Source organism: Vulpes vulpes, chromosome 2, assembly GCF_048418805.1.
Source record: "Vulpes vulpes isolate BD-2025 chromosome 2, VulVul3, whole genome shotgun sequence".
Taxonomy (NCBI): domain Eukaryota; kingdom Metazoa; phylum Chordata; class Mammalia; order Carnivora; family Canidae; genus Vulpes; species Vulpes vulpes.
The window spans coordinates 6,117,587-6,132,289 of NC_132781.1; the positions used below are offsets into that span (position 1 = coordinate 6,117,587).

Genomic DNA, 14,703 nt, shown 5'->3' on the forward strand with positions numbered 1-14,703 from the left:
TCGGAGTACTCAGCCAGTGGCTCCCCATCACCCTCTTTATTTTGAAATCATCCTATTCATCAATTTGCTTGTTTTACCGCCTGCCTGCCGAGCTCACTAAACCAGCGGATGGTTTTAGAATATCTGAAGCGGGAAACCCGCAGAAGCTCCAGTGGGACAGGCCAGGGCCATGATGCTGCAGCCACATGGCAGGACTTGGGAGCCAGACGTGGCCTTAGCATCCATAAAACTTGATGTCTGGTCTGGAGTAGAGAGAGCAGGAACAATTCTGGATGATGCTGGAGAAGGGAGAGGAGAATTCTGTACTTCTAGTTTGGGTTGTTTCTTTTACAAAAAGTACAAGGACACTGTTTTTGTTTTTGTTTTTGTTTTTTAAGATTTTATTTATTCATGAGAGACAGAGAGAGAGGCAGAGACACAGGCAGAGAGGTTGAAGCAGACTCCATGCAGGGAGCCCGATGCGGAACTCGATTCTGGGACCCTGGGGTTCCGCCCTGAGCCCAAGGCAGACGCTCAACTGCTGAGCCACCCAGGTGCCCCAGACAGTGGTTTATAAACTTTTGGGGATAAAGACTTAGGAAAGTGATGAACAGTTCATCCTCCCCCAGAGTAAACATAGAATCTCCGAGGGGCACGCGTTTGAGACGGTCAGCCTGGAAAGCCCAACCACACAACTCCCCTGGAGCTGTGTGCTCCAAAGTGGCAAAAAAAAAAAAAAAAAAAAAAAAAAAACTACCCCAAATAATATATTTTTCTCAATTAAGCATTTTGCAAAAGGATTATAAACATATGAAAGTGTAAATTGTAAACAAGATCCCTCTCTCTGGCAGTCCCTTTGGAAACACTGCCGTGCCACCTTCCTCCTGCGGGCCTGGGCTGATACCGGAGGCTGGTGTCCACTGCGCGTGCACATCCGTGCTGCCCTAGGGGTCTCCTCGTCCTAGCCGGGCCATGGGCGGTGGCTGCCGTTTGCATGGGACCGAGCGCACAGGGAGCCGAGGGCGGCGGGGGGCAGCACCCCCGCTCCGCCTGCCCCTGTCCTCCGGGGCTTGAGGGGCAGGGGGCTGCCACCTGCACCGCTTTTAACTTGATAGTGATGGACTCACACCGAATACGCGCGCCTCACTCATGCGTGGGTCTCATCCTGCAGAGCACTTTCACGAGGTGTGTTTGCGTACATACCGCGTGGGGCCGCGTTTGCCCTCCCATGGGTTTATCTTTCAAAGTGCGGTCGAGCTAGATCAAAAAGAAAAGGCAAATTACCGACAACCGAGACATCCACACGCTTAAAAAAAAAAAAAAAAGAAAAAGAAAATGAGAAAGAGGATTTGATTTCGCCGTGTGGTATTTAAGTTTTACTTTACTGCAGGTAATTTGAAAAAGCCACTCCCACAACCAGACCGCCTCACCCCAGATGGGACTCGAACCCACAATCCCTGGCTTAGGAGGCCAGTGCCTTATCCATTAGGCCACTGGGGCTTCACGCAAGCGGCGCCCGATCACATGTCTCTTAAACTGTGATGCCCAGTGGCGGCGTAATGACGTCAGGTCCGGGAGCTCCCAGGTGCAAAATTGGATTGGCCGGGAGCCGTCACAATCCGCCTCAGGTGAGGGGGCCTGCGGTCAGGAAGGGGTACGGAGGCCCGACTGTGTCTAAAACTAGGGTAGAGCCGGGGATTCAGCCGCAGTAGAGGTTGTGCTGGTCTCTCTTCAAGATTATTTTTTTTTATGTCTTTCTCTTCAGGATTAAAACATTTCGACCACGAAGGGACTCGAACCCTCAATCTTCTGATCCGAAGTCAGACGCCTTATCCATTAGGCCACGCGGTCCCCTCACGCAGGCTTTGCTGCCGGGACACCTATTTAGTGACCTGGGGCTGCACTAGCACTGACGCTGCCGCGGGAGCCGCACCGGGCTCCGGCCCCGCCGCGCCTACGACGCAGCCTGAGGTCCCGCCCGCGCCGCCCGCGCCGCCACCGCCGAGGGGGCTGCACCTGGCCCGCGCACGCCGGCCCCCTGGGCGTCGCGGCCGCGTGGCCTAACGGATAAGGCGTCTGACTTCGGATCAGAAGATTGAGGGTTCGAGTCCCTTCGTGGTCGGCTTCCTTTTGGGTGCGGGGCGCCTGCCCTTCGGCGGCCTCGTCTGCGGTTCGTCTGCTTCCCTCCTCGTCCCCTGCCGGGTCCCCGAGGCCGCTCGGCACTCGCCTTCCGGGAAGCGCGCTCCTCTCCGTGCACCTGCGCGCCGCCAGCACCGCGTGGTCCCCGCGGGACGCGGCTTCGTCGCCGAGCCTCGGCCCCCGGCGGCCGCTCGGGTCCGGGGGCGCGGTCCAGCCCCGCGGGAGCGCCGCGCGCGTGCGGCTGCGCGTTACCACCGACCACGTGGGCGCCGCGTGTTGTCGCGCCCCAGTGGCCTAATGGATAAGGCACTGGCCTCCTAAGCCAGGGATTGTGGGTTCGAGTCCCACCTGGGGTGGCGCGGGCGGCCTCTCCCCGCGGGAACTTTTGGTGCCGGGGGCCGTGGGGTCAGCACGGTCTGCTCTCCCCGCTCTAGCCCAGGTGTCCCCGCGGTCCCTGGGGACACGCAGCTCCTTTAAGCCTCCGGGGCGAGTCCGGCCTCCGAGGTCTCGGCCTGCGGAACCCGCAAAAGTTGTGAGCGGTCATCTTCGGGCTCTTCAACGCGGCCGGGGCTCGGCGCCAAAAAGACGCCCTTACCCCAGGTGGGACTCGAACCCACAATCCCTGGCTTAGGAGGCCAGTGCCTTATCCATTAGGCCACTGGGGCCTGCGGGTCGAGGTGGCGCCTTCCGGGCCTCTAGTCTCGGCCGCCCGCGCCGGGGCGTCAGCAGCGGGGAGGGAGCCCAGGGAGCCCCGGGAGCCCCAGCCGCGGTGTCCCCTGTGCAGGACCGACGGGCTCCAGGAGCGTGAGGGCCACCAGTGCAGGCGGGGAGCCGGAGCATAGGATCTTCAGCATCGCGAGGCAGTGCACGGACCCGGAGGGACAAATCTTTCCGGTCACAGACACGCATCAGATCTAAAATCTATGTGGAGCCACATCGATCCTTCGCCCCAATAGGCCGTTCCTTCAGGACAGTTTACAAAACGTAACACGAGGAAAGAGCGAGCTCATGTGCAAACGGCACCCCCGTTTAGGGTTAGGGTCCCCTCAAGCTCCCCGCCCTTCCCGCAGAAGCTTCGGCCGAGGCAGCTGTTTGTCCCCGTCGTGCCTGCGTCCAGAACCTGCCTCTCCCGTCTCCAAGCACCCAGGGCACAGGGGGTGTGGACACCTTCTTGTTTGTTTTTCTCTCTCCGACAGGTGGAAAGTCTGCAGAAACTCACCTCTTCCTCCCCTAAGCTCAGCAAGAGGGGGGGGGGGGGTTGGGCCCACCTGGCTCCAGTGCCCTGCCTTGACCTGCGCCCCTTTACCTGAACCAAAGTCCCTCCAGGAGGCTCCTCGTGCCGCCTCCGCTCAGCCCCCCCCTCCTCCCGCTAAATCCTTTCCTCACCGGCAAGCAGTTCTACGTTGCTTTCAACTAGGACCCCACGGAGCCATTGGCTGGGGCAGTCACCTGTGTCCATTCTGCGGTCCTCTGCCTTTTTAAAAAACAATTGTTTTATTAGTAGGCTCCACTGCCGAAGTGGGGCTCAGACTGAGGACCCGAGAGTCACATGCTCTACCGGAGTCAGCCAGGCAGCCCAGCCCCCCGCCCTTTTGAAGGATGGATCCTATCCCTGTGCTCTACTCTGTCCCCCAGCCTGTTATCTTTTCATCCCCTCCAGTGTGTCCCGAATGCCTTTCCAGGTCCCTTCCCGTGTCACCAGTGTTTTCTGGGGGCCCCTCGGGTCCAGCACTGTGCTCCAGGGTCAGCCCACAGGGATGCTTTTCCTGGTTCCCCTGCTGCCACCATCTAACCCAGCATGTCCCCAGGTTCTGCGCTGCTCATCCTCCATGGCTCTTACCATCCCCAACACTGCTTCTGCGCTCCATCCTGCATCCTCCAACCGCACCCTCACTCGCGGCCCCAGGCCTCCACCCTCTCTCCTGGGCATCACCTCAGAGCCTTCCTCCTCAGGCCGCACGAGTCAGCTCCTCACAGGCGAAGCCATTCTCATCCCCCATCCTCCATCCCAGCATCCTCCCGAGGCTGCACCCTTTGTGCCTCCCGTCTCCATACGCATCACCCGTGTGACACACACCTGCTCCATGCTCCACCTGGGGCCATCTTCTGTCTCCATCACCCTTTTGCACCTGCTAGTGGCTCTCCTTTCTTGTTGCCACTGCCCCAGTTCCAAGGATGGGTCCCTGCCTTCTACATGGGTCAGTCCGCCAGCCTATGCTCATCTCCCTTCACTCTCCTTGTCCATTCACAGATACCTTCCCGACAGCCTCTGCAGAGGTAGTCTAAATGTCCTAGGGGTCACATTTTAAGCTCTTACCTTGTTTGCATGACTGGCCCCTCCCCTCCTTCCTCCCCATCTCAAGCAAGTTTATTTTCTCTGACCTTCAAGCTGGAACTAGTTGCTTCTCTGGTTCCCAGAGCCTATTCAGACAAATTATTTACCACGTTTTAGGTTGTTACCATAACAGGAATCCATTTTTCTTCTCAGCTTTTATCATCACCTGACCGAATGCAAATTGTCTGGAAGAAAGAGCTTTTTTTAAAAAAAAAAAAAAAAATTATTTGATAGAGCGAGCCAGAGAGCACAAGCAGGGGGAACAGCAGAGAGAGATGGAGAAACAGACTCTCTGCTGAGCAGGGAGCCCGATGCGCAGCTCGATCCCAGGACCCCAGGATCATGACCTGAAGGCAGACGCTTAACTGACAGAGCCACTCAGGTGCCTCAGAAAGGACTCCTTTTGTTCATTGCTGAGTCCCTGGGACTTCACCAGTGCCTGGCTTTCACTATTTGTTAACGAATAAACAAATCAACGTTGCACCGTCTTGCATAGGAGCTTCATCCCCTCCTGGGCCCTGAGTCTATTGAGGGGACTCTTGCTAGTCATTTATCAGTAAGTTTTTAACCCTTTGTTTACACTCACATGAATGATGAGGGCCCTGCTCACATCAAGTGTATATACTACTACAGCTAATTGTCTGGCATTTAGAGCATCACAACGGAGTATCTGCTGAACGAGTGAACTAGGTCAAAATTATAGAGAACATTCTAATAAATTAATACACACCAGAGTGAGCTGCTATAGTTATGCTGGCCTGGGTGCTTCCCATACCCAGAGGATTGCAAAAACCTATTTTCAGTTCCAACTCGTTCTTTTCTTGCCTCTAAAACCCCACAGCATGTGACAGTACCTAACACGTGGTACTCCTTCCCACTTGAGAATCTCAGCAGTTCCCCTTCACCTACATTTCTTTTTTAAAAGATTTTATTTATTTGAGGGAGAGGGAGAGAGAGAGAGAACGTGCACAGGAGCATGCACATGTGTGCTCAAGCAGGAGGAGGCACCAGCAGACTCACTGCTGAGTGCATGACCCTGAGATCTTGATCTGAGCCAAAACGAAGAGTTGGATGCTTAACTGACTGAGCCACCCAGGCGCCCCTCCCTGTCACCTACATTTCTTAAAATCTAAACTCTTGAACTTGAATTTGAGTCTCCACAGAGCTTCTGTCTCCCTTTCGAGACTCACCTCCCACAACCCCCTGGCTCGAATCCATCATTCAGATAGCTTCCTTGGGTTCTCCACCCCAGCCTTTTCTTTTCCCATATTCATGCTGTTCCCTCCAACTGGCATGTCCCTCCCCACCTCTACTAAGATTCTATTCCCTTTTCAAGCCCCCTCAGCCTCAGAGGTCTGCTAACCTGTCTCAGCCCTCCCACCCCAGGTATGTTCCCTGAGTGCAGACACCGCAGCTCATTGATGTTTCCCCCCCGCTGACCAGTGCGCTCCACAATTGTGAGGCAGATTTCAATGGACAGAAAAGGTTGGAATTCTGTTCTGAAGCATTCTGCATGAGGTGAAGCCTATCGCATTTATTGCAGAGTTTTACTGCAGCTAATACATGAAATGGATAATTAAGGTTCGATAACACGTGATTGCCTATGAAGACCTTTGCAACTCAGGCCTGCATCCCCCTTTCCAAATGAACATTCTCAGGGTCTCCTGCCGGTGTCAGGCTCTGGGCTGCTGCAGCCTGGACCCCCAGAGAGGGCCGAGTGACTCTGGAGGGGACTTCAGTCCATGTCCACCCTCCTGCCTGTTTTTATGGCAGAATTTATTCGCTTTTTTCTCAGCCTCTCCCGATTCATGTTTTCTATCCTGAAAACAAAAAGACTGCAATTAGGCCCAGATGCCCCATCGATGCTTTTCAAAGTGATGACAGTTGCTAGCAGCTGGGTGGGAAGCAGAGCAGCAGATCAGCACTGTGGGGGCCCCACTCGGGTAGGAGGCCTCTCTCACTCCCAGAGCTTCCCCACCTTCTGCTGGGAAGTCGTGCCCTCCCCCTACCTCTTGTCTCCTCTGTGCAGCGACCCCTCAACCCCCCGGCCAAGAATCAGCTGAGAGGAGCTTGGGGCACTTTCTGGCACCTGAGCCTATGTAATAAAGCATCTTCTTTGGATGGCTCCTTAGCTGTCTGGCTGGCCTTAGCAATCATGTCTCGAATTTTCTGAAGACAATCTGCCAGATTTCGGAACTGGTAGCGGCTGCATTCAGAGGTGAGTATCAATTCTCCTGACTTGTTGATCTTATTTCTATGCTGCAGAGAACAAAAGCAAAACCTGAGTTCTACAGAGTAAAGATTTAAATGCAACTGAGGGATTACAGAAAAAGGAGTCTGTGGTTACCGTGATGGCTATCTTCTGCCGCACGGGCTCTGCGATCCACTCGGCGGTTGCCAAATGGAACCTGACTTCAGCCTTGGAATTCACTGTGAATAAAGGGACGAGAGAGCATGGGTCACTGAGACTCTCAAGTAGGCTCTGCACCCTGTGGCTGGTGATGATCCTGAAACAGGGAGACAAGACATCCAGCCAAGGACGTTTCTGTCCTGTGTCAACTTGGGAATGCAAAGTTAGTGATGGAATGAGCCTGCAAACATAGCGAGGCACTTCTGGACAAAAAGTAACTTCCAGGAACTAAATGCTCAGTGCTTCTCTTACAGTTTAGTGGGTCTGAAAAGAATGGGGGGATGGGTTCCATGAGAAGGAAGGAAACCTGTTCTCTGAGCTGGCTGCCAACTCACACTGTGATTTCCCTTTGTTTAGGCCCACAAGCCAACCCTGGTCCTAGCAACCCACAGCTGAGAGTCTAAGGATCAGACCACATTCAAAAGAATAAAGAGGATTATTATAAACTGGTGGTATTTGAGCTTCTGCTAAAAAAAATCCCTTTATTCCATATGAATTAAGCACAGAACTCAAGTACATCTCCCAGCCAAGTTTTAAAATGAAAGAAAACAAGGTGCCTTGTACCTTTGTTAACATTCTGGCCCCCAGGACCGCTACTCCGACAATAAGATATCGTCAAACGATCTATAAAAACAGAACACACACCAAAAAGAAAAAGATTATTCCATGGCAAAATGCACAAACTGTTAATTTATTATCAACATCACTATCCCCATTACACCCCTCTTTCAATGGCTTTTACATATACTAATGTAACATTCAGAGCAGTAAAGTCAGAGATTATTCACAGATGTCAAAACTAAAATCAAGAGTAAGTGTCCTTCCCAGGATCACAGTAGAGGCTGTAAAATCATGACCTGGGTTGTCTGCTTCTGGTCTAGTCCATCTCACTAGATCCAGCTGCCCCAAGCTTTTTGCCTTTTTTTTTCCTTAAGATTTTTTTTTTTTTAAGATTTTATTTATTTATTCATAGAGACACAGCTAGAGAGAGGCAGAGACACAGGCAGAGGGAGGAGCAGGCTCCATGCAGGGAGCCTGATGTGGGACTCGATCCCGGGTCTCCAGGATCACGCCTGGAGCTGCAGGCAGCGCTAAACCGCTGCGCCACCGGCGCTGCCCCTCTTAAGATTTTTTTATTCATGAGACAGAGAGAGGCAGACACATAGGCAGAGGGAGAAGCAGGCTCCCTGTGGGGAACCTGATGTGGGACTCGATCCCAGGACCCTGGGATCCTGACCTGAGCCAAAGGCAGATGCTTAACCACTGAGCCACCCAGGTGCCCCACCATTTGTTTGTTTTAAAGCAAAGACTCAAAAGCTCAAACTAAGGGACAAACTTAGTTTACTGTTGTTTATTTCAAAATGTGGTGGATGTGGGATCCCCACAGACCGTAAGCTGCAAGGGGACAGATATTCAGTGTGTGGTCCAGTGCCCCGTCAGCGTGTAGAAACATCTGCTGGATGAAAGTGTACTTGAACTGGAGCTGGGAACCTTGCTTCTATCACTATGATCTTGGCAAAGTCCCTCTGCTTCTCTGGGCCTCAGGTTTGTTTGTCTGTAAAATGTAAAATGAGGTTCCTTCCTTCTGTTTTTGTAATTCGTGGAAAGCAGACTCACAGTGTCTGAGGAAAGTGGGGAAGATGGTAGTGGGAAGATTTCAGAAGACTGGATGGAGCTGCAAGAGGTATGGGTGGCAAAGAACTGGCCCCAAGGCAGTGGAGAGCAGGCCTTGATGGGCAGTGGTGGCCCATCTCAGGACTGCTTCTGAGACTTTGTTCCGTTTTTAAAAAGATTTTATTTATTCATTTGAGAGACAGAGAGAGCACAAGCAGCAGGAGAGGCAGAGGGGAGAAGAAGAAGCAGACTTCCAGCTGAGCAAGAAGCCCGATGGAGGGCTCCATCCCAGGACCCTGGGATCATGACCTGAGCTGAAGGCAGATGAGCCACCCAGGCGCCCATCTATATTTTTTCTTAAAGATTCTATTTATTCATTCATGAGAGACACAGAGAAATAGAGAGAGAGGCAGAGACACAGGCAGAGGGAGAAGCAAGCTCCATGCAGGGAGCCGGATGTGGGACTCCAGGACCACGCCCCAGGCCAAAGGCAGGCGCTAAACCACTGAGCCACCCAGGCATCCCCTACTCCTTTTTTTTAATGTAAGCTCCATGCGTAGCACAGAGCCCAATGTGGGGCTTGAATTCACAACCCTGAGCTCGAGACCTGAACTGAGATCAAGAGCTGGACACTTAACTGACTGAGGTGCCCCTAGAGACCTCCTTCCTCTTGAAAAATCAAATCAATTCATTTCTCTGCAAAGGTGAGGAATGCGTGGTACTGAGGGGGGACAGTTCCAGCACCGTGTCGGCAACCTTGCCTGTATCCACAGAGGCTGCCAGGGCAGGGTCTGTCTTTCAAAAAGGTCTGTGAGGCCCCCCAACACAAGAGCACCTGGGGCAGGTGAGGAGCTGCAACATGGCTGGTTCCCACCTATCTCCCTGGAGGCTGTCAGGAGACAATCTTTTTGCCTTTGGTTCTGATGAGACGGGCTTTCTTGCCACCTCCAGCCACATGTACTCCTCAAGGCATAGCTGATGGCGACCAAACTGCTAGTTGCAGCAAGGCACCAGCTCCTAGGCCACAGAGTGGCCTCTTCTTTGTGTCTCAGTTAACTAGCCTCTTTGTTTCTGTGTCACCCTGAACAAGAGCCACAAGGAGCCGGCACCTATGGCTATTACTCCTTTCACTGTCTGTGGATGTCACAAACTCTCTGATTCTAAAAAAGGCTTGTTGTTTCCCAGGCTCTGCCTGTCAGGCCTTGCCTTGTATTGCACACAATTCTAAAGTTATGCAAACAGTTTACAGGGAGAAGTCCCACCCTCCTGTTCCCCAGCCACCAAGTCTGCCCTTTCTTTGCCATTTCTCAAGCCAGTCCTCATATCCAATTTCTTTTTTTTAAGATTTTATTTATTTATTCATGAAAGACACAGAGAGAGGCAGAGACACAGGCAGAGGGAGAAGCAGGCTCCTCACATGGAGCCCAATGCGGGACTCGATCCCAGATCCGGGGATCATGACCTGAGCCAAAGGCAGGCGCCCAACCACTGAGCCACCCAGGCGTCCCTGCAGCTTAACTTCTTCCAAATAACCATCCACTCATCTACTGTAGAGACTGGCCCATGCCACAAGATCATCAAGAGCTTGCACACGTACACTATACAACACTCTAGAGTGGCTGTACCACCATTTTTTGGCCTTCTAAACAGCACTGAGAGGATTCTGCTTTTGCACACCAAAAGACAGTTTATTTTTGTTAAGCTGGAAAGATCTGGAGGGAATGTTGAGGAGTGGGGGAAGTGACTGATTCTTTATAAAATAAAATTACTTACCTAGTGGAATGTCATTATTGGCTTGCTTTGCATCATCCTGCAATGTAACATACACAGTGTCAAATTAACATCACCTGCTCTGTGACTCCTAACTGGTCCAGGGCAATCAAAGAAAGGACGTAAAGCCACAATGCAAATGTAATACAAATATTTTCAGGTCCCCAGCAAAATCATATCAAGATGACAGAAAAAGTTTCCCCAGACTCCAGAGGTATCACCTCTGAAACACTCTTCTGGGAAACTGGAACTGACATCTCCAGCCTTAGCTAGCTAGCATCGGGCACCAACCATCAGGGGCCTGGCTTCTTGGAAGCAAGGCAGGCTCCACAGTACATGTGCCTCAGACAGACTCCAAAAGGAACACGCTCTACTAACCCAGAGCAACAAACCTGGTGGGCCACCTTGTTCCTTCCTGGGCCACAGGGGCTCACGTGAGAGGCCATCTGCCTAGACGGTTTGTGTCAAATGGAACTACTCACTTCAGGACTTCTCACCTCCGTGTCTCTCCTGTGGTGTTTCTGAGTAGTAATGTCTGTGAGCCCCATGTCCACAGCCCTCTGAGGCTCTTCTGGCCACCCAAACTCATGGTATGCTCACCTGTCTCGTCCCCATCCCCCCACTTCATCCCTTTTCATCCTAGAATGACTTGGGAGTGAAATCCTCATCCCTCTGCACTCTCTGCAGCACGGAAGACTCCAGGCTCCAGCTTCCTCAGGGCCTGTTCTCCCTCTTCCTCCTGAACTGTCCTCACCAGCTTCCTTCTTACCTCCCTATGACTTTCCCATGCTCTTTTGCTTGCCTTTTGCAACTTTTAAACACTGACATGCCCCTGGAAGCCTTTCTCTTCTCTATCCTACTCCTTTCCCTAGAGCACTGCATCTGTGTTGATGAAAATATCGTCTATGTTCATCACTTCCAATTTCCTGGTTCAAACTCTCTGGCAGCACCCTGGTCTGTCATTATTTCTCCTCGCTACCCGATGTGTCTTCCTCATTTCTTTACTGTCTGCTCCTTCCATTAGAACATCACCTCCAGGAAGCAAGGCCTCTGTTTTATCTGCAATGCTTCAAACAGTGCCTGACCAAGTAGGTACACAATAAACTTTTTGTTGAATGAGAAAGAACAAACAACTTTCTCATCTCCACTAATGGCAACTCAATTCTTCCACCTCAGACTTCAATTCTTCTCTTATTCTCACTTTTTTTTTTTTAAGATTTATTTATTCATGAGAGACAGAGAGAGAGAGAGAGAGAGAGAGAGGCAGAGACACAGGCAGAGGGAGAAGCAGGCTTCATGCAGGGAGCCCGACGTGGGACTTGATCCTGGGACTCCAGGATCATGCCCTGGGTCAAAGGCATGCGCTAAACCGCCGAGCCACCCAGGGATCCCCCTTATTCTCACTTCTTATAGAAAATACATCAGCAAATCCTACAGGCTTTTGTTTCAGAATATACCTAACACCTGACCAATTCTTATGAGTCCTAGTGCCTCCTCTCTGCTTATCATCTCTTGGCTGTGTTACTGCGATCTTGTAAGTGGCCTTCTTGTTCTTGCCATTCTACAGTCCACTCTGTAAGGCTCTATGAAAGTGATCCTTGTTTCTTTACTTTTCTTTTTTAATTTTAAGTACCCTCTACACCCAACATGGGGCTTGAACTCACAACCCCAAGTTGCACGCTCCACCAACTGAGCCCAAGAGTGATCCTTGTAAAACTAAGCTGGACCTTTCCACTCCTTTGCCTCAAATCCTCCATAGATTCCATGGCATTCAGAGTAAAGCTAAAGGCCTTTTAACCCTGTGAACAAGCCTTGCCCCATCCCATCCCTCTCCTCTTCAGCTTCACCTGCTCTGACTCCCCTGCTCAGCCACACCTCCCTGCTTGCTGTTCCTTGAACAGGTGGAGCATGCTACCTACCACTTGGAGGTGGCTGCAGGGATGTTCATCTCCCCACTATTCCCATGGCTCACTGCCTTGCTTCTTCCAGGTCCTTACTCAAATGCCATCTTCCCATCCTACTTAAAACAACAATCCTTCCCTCTTCTTTAGCACTTGTTCCTTCCAGGCTTTGTTCTCTCCAAAGTACTTAACGACCATCTCACACACTCTGTATTTCTGATTTTATTTATTGTCTCCCTCCATTAGAAGATCAGCTCCACAAACACTCAGATTGTGGTTGTGTGTTTTTTTTTTTCCCACTTCCCTATCTCCATGTCCAGCATAGTGCACACAAACATGTTTTCATTTGAAGTTTGTTGAATGGGTGAGTGAATAAATGCATGCTGTCTTTCAGTCCTGCAGATGGAAACGCGACCAGAACTGGCTAGGTCCTCTCTCTCGCTCTCCTGCCCGGGGCCTGACGAAGAGCCTGTACCCAGCGGGCTGGAAATAAAAGCGTCTTGAAGAGAAGCCCAGTTTCCTCAGGCGCGCTGGGGTTCCTAGAAGCTACGGACCATGTAACTTCCCAAATGGTTCCAAACTTTTTGGCAGCCTCTGGATTTCGCGTCCGCTTTGGAGGCCCGGGAACGAACGCGGAAAAGCGGGTGATGCTCTTGGAAACCCTGAGTGCTCCCGGGCCTCCAGGGGGCGGGGCTGGGGGCAGGACCCGTCCCGCGGCCCCCGCCCCGCTCGCTCCCGCCGCCCGCCCCGTCCTGCCCGCGGCTCCAGTTTGCTCCCGCCCGGCCAAAGCGGCCCCGGCAAGCTGACGTCCCCGGCAGCGGCGGGGAAACGCCCCTTCCTCTCCTTCCTCCCCGCCCTCCTCGCTCACCGGGAGCCTCCAGGCGGTGTCCGAGCCCCGGGATTCCGGGTAGAGCTTGTCCAGGCTGTAGATGCTCTGGAACTCGGGGCCGTCCGTCTGCTTGTGCAGAGCCCGCCGGGGGCAGCGCACGGGCCACGGGAGCAGCCAGGCCCCGGCTCGTCTCAGGCCCCAGCGCAGGGACGCGGCGGCCGCCATGTTCGGGTCTGCGGGCCACTTCCGGTGGGCGCTTCCTTCCGCGTCCCGCCGAGCCTGTTTCCCTCGGGACTTGAGTTCCGCGCGGCTGTTAGTTCCCGCCCGGGTCGCAGAGAGGCGGCGAGCCGCGCCCCCGGGCCGCTGCCCCGGGCATCTCCTCCGGGAGGCAGGGTGGGAGCGCGGAGGCCCGCCGCGGCGGAGGGAAACACGTTGTCCAGCAGAGAGCTCTCAAGAAGAACCCCCGGAATCCGTGTCCCCCTGAAACACCACTTCTCTCCTCTTCTGGGGCTGCGCCCTTCTCCAGGACCGCTCTCCATCATCGAGGCCCGCCCGCCTGGCCTAGTGCGGCTCCATCCCCTTTTCTCTGACTCTGCGCTGCTTTATCTCCTTTTTTTCCTTTCACGTCACTCAATCTTATTATTATTTTTAGTTTATTGCCTGACCCCAATCAGAATATAACAAGCTCCAGGAGGGCACTGGCTCGCTGCTGGGTCTGCAGCACCCAGAACCTGGCACATGATACGTACTCAATAAATATTTGTAAGATGAGCTATTTGGGGGTGTCTGGGTAGCTCAGTTGAACGTCTGTCTTGCATTCAGGTCATGATCCCCAGGCCCTGGGATTGGGTCCCACCTGGGGCTCCCTGCTCAGCAGGGAGTCTGCTTCTCCCTCTCCCCCTCTCCCCTACTTGTATTCCTTCTCACACTCTGTCAAATAAACACATAATAAAAAATATATATATATAATATATATAAAATATATATAAATATATAAAAAATATATATATATAATATATATAATATATATATTTATAAATATATTATATATATATATATATTTTTTTAATTTAAAGATTTCCAGGCAGAGGGAGAAGCAGGCTCCATGCAGGGAGCCTGATGCGGGACTCAATCCCCAGACTGCAGGATCACGCCCTGAGCCAGGGGCAGGCGTTCAACCACTGAGCCACCCTGATGTCCCTAAAAATATATTTTTTTTTTAAAAAAAAGGTGAGTTCTTTGGGAGTGTGTTTTTGAAAGGTGAAGTCTGCTAGAGCTGTTTTAGTAACTTCAGGTTCATTCACAAGGCAGTCTAAGCAAATCCTGGTTGAGCAGGTGTGTGAAGTCTCCACAAGGCAAATACCAGATGGGAGGAGAAGCAGGCAGGTGGAGAAAGCAATGTTTTTTAAAAGCGGATCCACACCCCTTCGCAGAAGAAACAGCTTTGTGGGCATGATGACAGTTTCTCCTAGCCAGGAGATAAAGGAATGCTGGGGAGGTGAGTGGAGATTCGGGCAGCCAAAGACAGGCTATGCAGAGCCCTTGTGCAGGGTTCTTAAGACATGAACTTCAAAACTGAGGAGTTCTAACTCTGAGAAATGTTCAAAGTAGAGCAAGCAGTGTTTGTAAAGAGTTGTTGACGAAGTTACTTTGTTGAGAGGCAGTGTGGTTAATGAAAACAGCTCAATTTGTGATTAATCATCCTAGTTATTTGTAATGAAGTTTT

The 14,703-nt window shown here is 52.1% G+C and overlaps 1 protein-coding gene and 5 non-coding genes across 6 annotated transcripts; 2 read left to right on the forward strand and 4 right to left on the reverse strand.

The window, feature by feature from the left end:
• Positions 1 to 1,406: 1,406 nt before the first annotated feature.
• TRNAR-CCU (transfer RNA arginine (anticodon CCU)) lies at positions 1,407 to 1,479 on the reverse strand. The gene has a single exon. It is a non-coding gene; the product is annotated as a tRNA-Arg (tRNA).
• A 278-nt stretch (positions 1,480 to 1,757) lies between these two features.
• TRNAR-UCG (transfer RNA arginine (anticodon UCG)) lies at positions 1,758 to 1,830 on the reverse strand. The gene has a single exon. It is a non-coding gene; the product is annotated as a tRNA-Arg (tRNA).
• Positions 1,831 to 2,028: 198 nt separating this feature from the next.
• TRNAR-UCG (transfer RNA arginine (anticodon UCG)) lies at positions 2,029 to 2,101 on the forward strand. Its single transcript has one exon. It is a non-coding gene; the product is annotated as a tRNA-Arg (tRNA).
• Positions 2,102 to 2,401: 300 nt separating this feature from the next.
• On the forward strand, positions 2,402 to 2,474 carry TRNAR-CCU (transfer RNA arginine (anticodon CCU)). Its single transcript has one exon. It is a non-coding gene; the product is annotated as a tRNA-Arg (tRNA).
• Positions 2,475 to 2,710: 236 nt separating this feature from the next.
• On the reverse strand, positions 2,711 to 2,783 carry TRNAR-CCU (transfer RNA arginine (anticodon CCU)). The gene has a single exon. It is a non-coding gene; the product is annotated as a tRNA-Arg (tRNA).
• A 3,184-nt stretch (positions 2,784 to 5,967) lies between these two features.
• On the reverse strand, positions 5,968 to 13,572 carry MRPL58 (mitochondrial ribosomal protein L58). The gene is made up of 6 exons (XM_025999711.2): positions 13,017 to 13,572; positions 10,251 to 10,287; positions 7,428 to 7,487; positions 6,801 to 6,883; positions 6,543 to 6,712; positions 5,968 to 6,273 (listed from the first exon to the last, which is right to left on the reverse strand). Exons 1-6 carry the CDS (start codon positions 13,200 to 13,202, stop codon positions 6,189 to 6,191), a joined length of 621 nt encoding a protein of 206 aa, XP_025855496.1. The 5' UTR covers positions 13,203 to 13,572; the 3' UTR covers positions 5,968 to 6,188.
• Positions 13,573 to 14,703: the final 1,131 nt, after the last annotated feature.

Bases quoted from the DNA above. Each gene is read 5' to 3' on its own strand.
- MRPL58 (XM_025999711.2), bottom strand. From the start codon at position 13,202: ATGGCGGCCGCCGCGTCCCTGCGCTGGGGCCTGAGACGAGCCGGGGCC. The intron at 10,288-13,016 runs GTGAGCGAGGAG...GTTACATTGCAG, and splicing joins ACACCGCCTGGAGGCTCCCG to GATGATGCAAAGCAAGCCAA. The intron at 6,713-6,800 runs GTAACCACAGAC...TGTTCTCTGCAG, and splicing joins GGCAGAAGATAGCCATCACG to CATAGAAATAAGATCAACAA.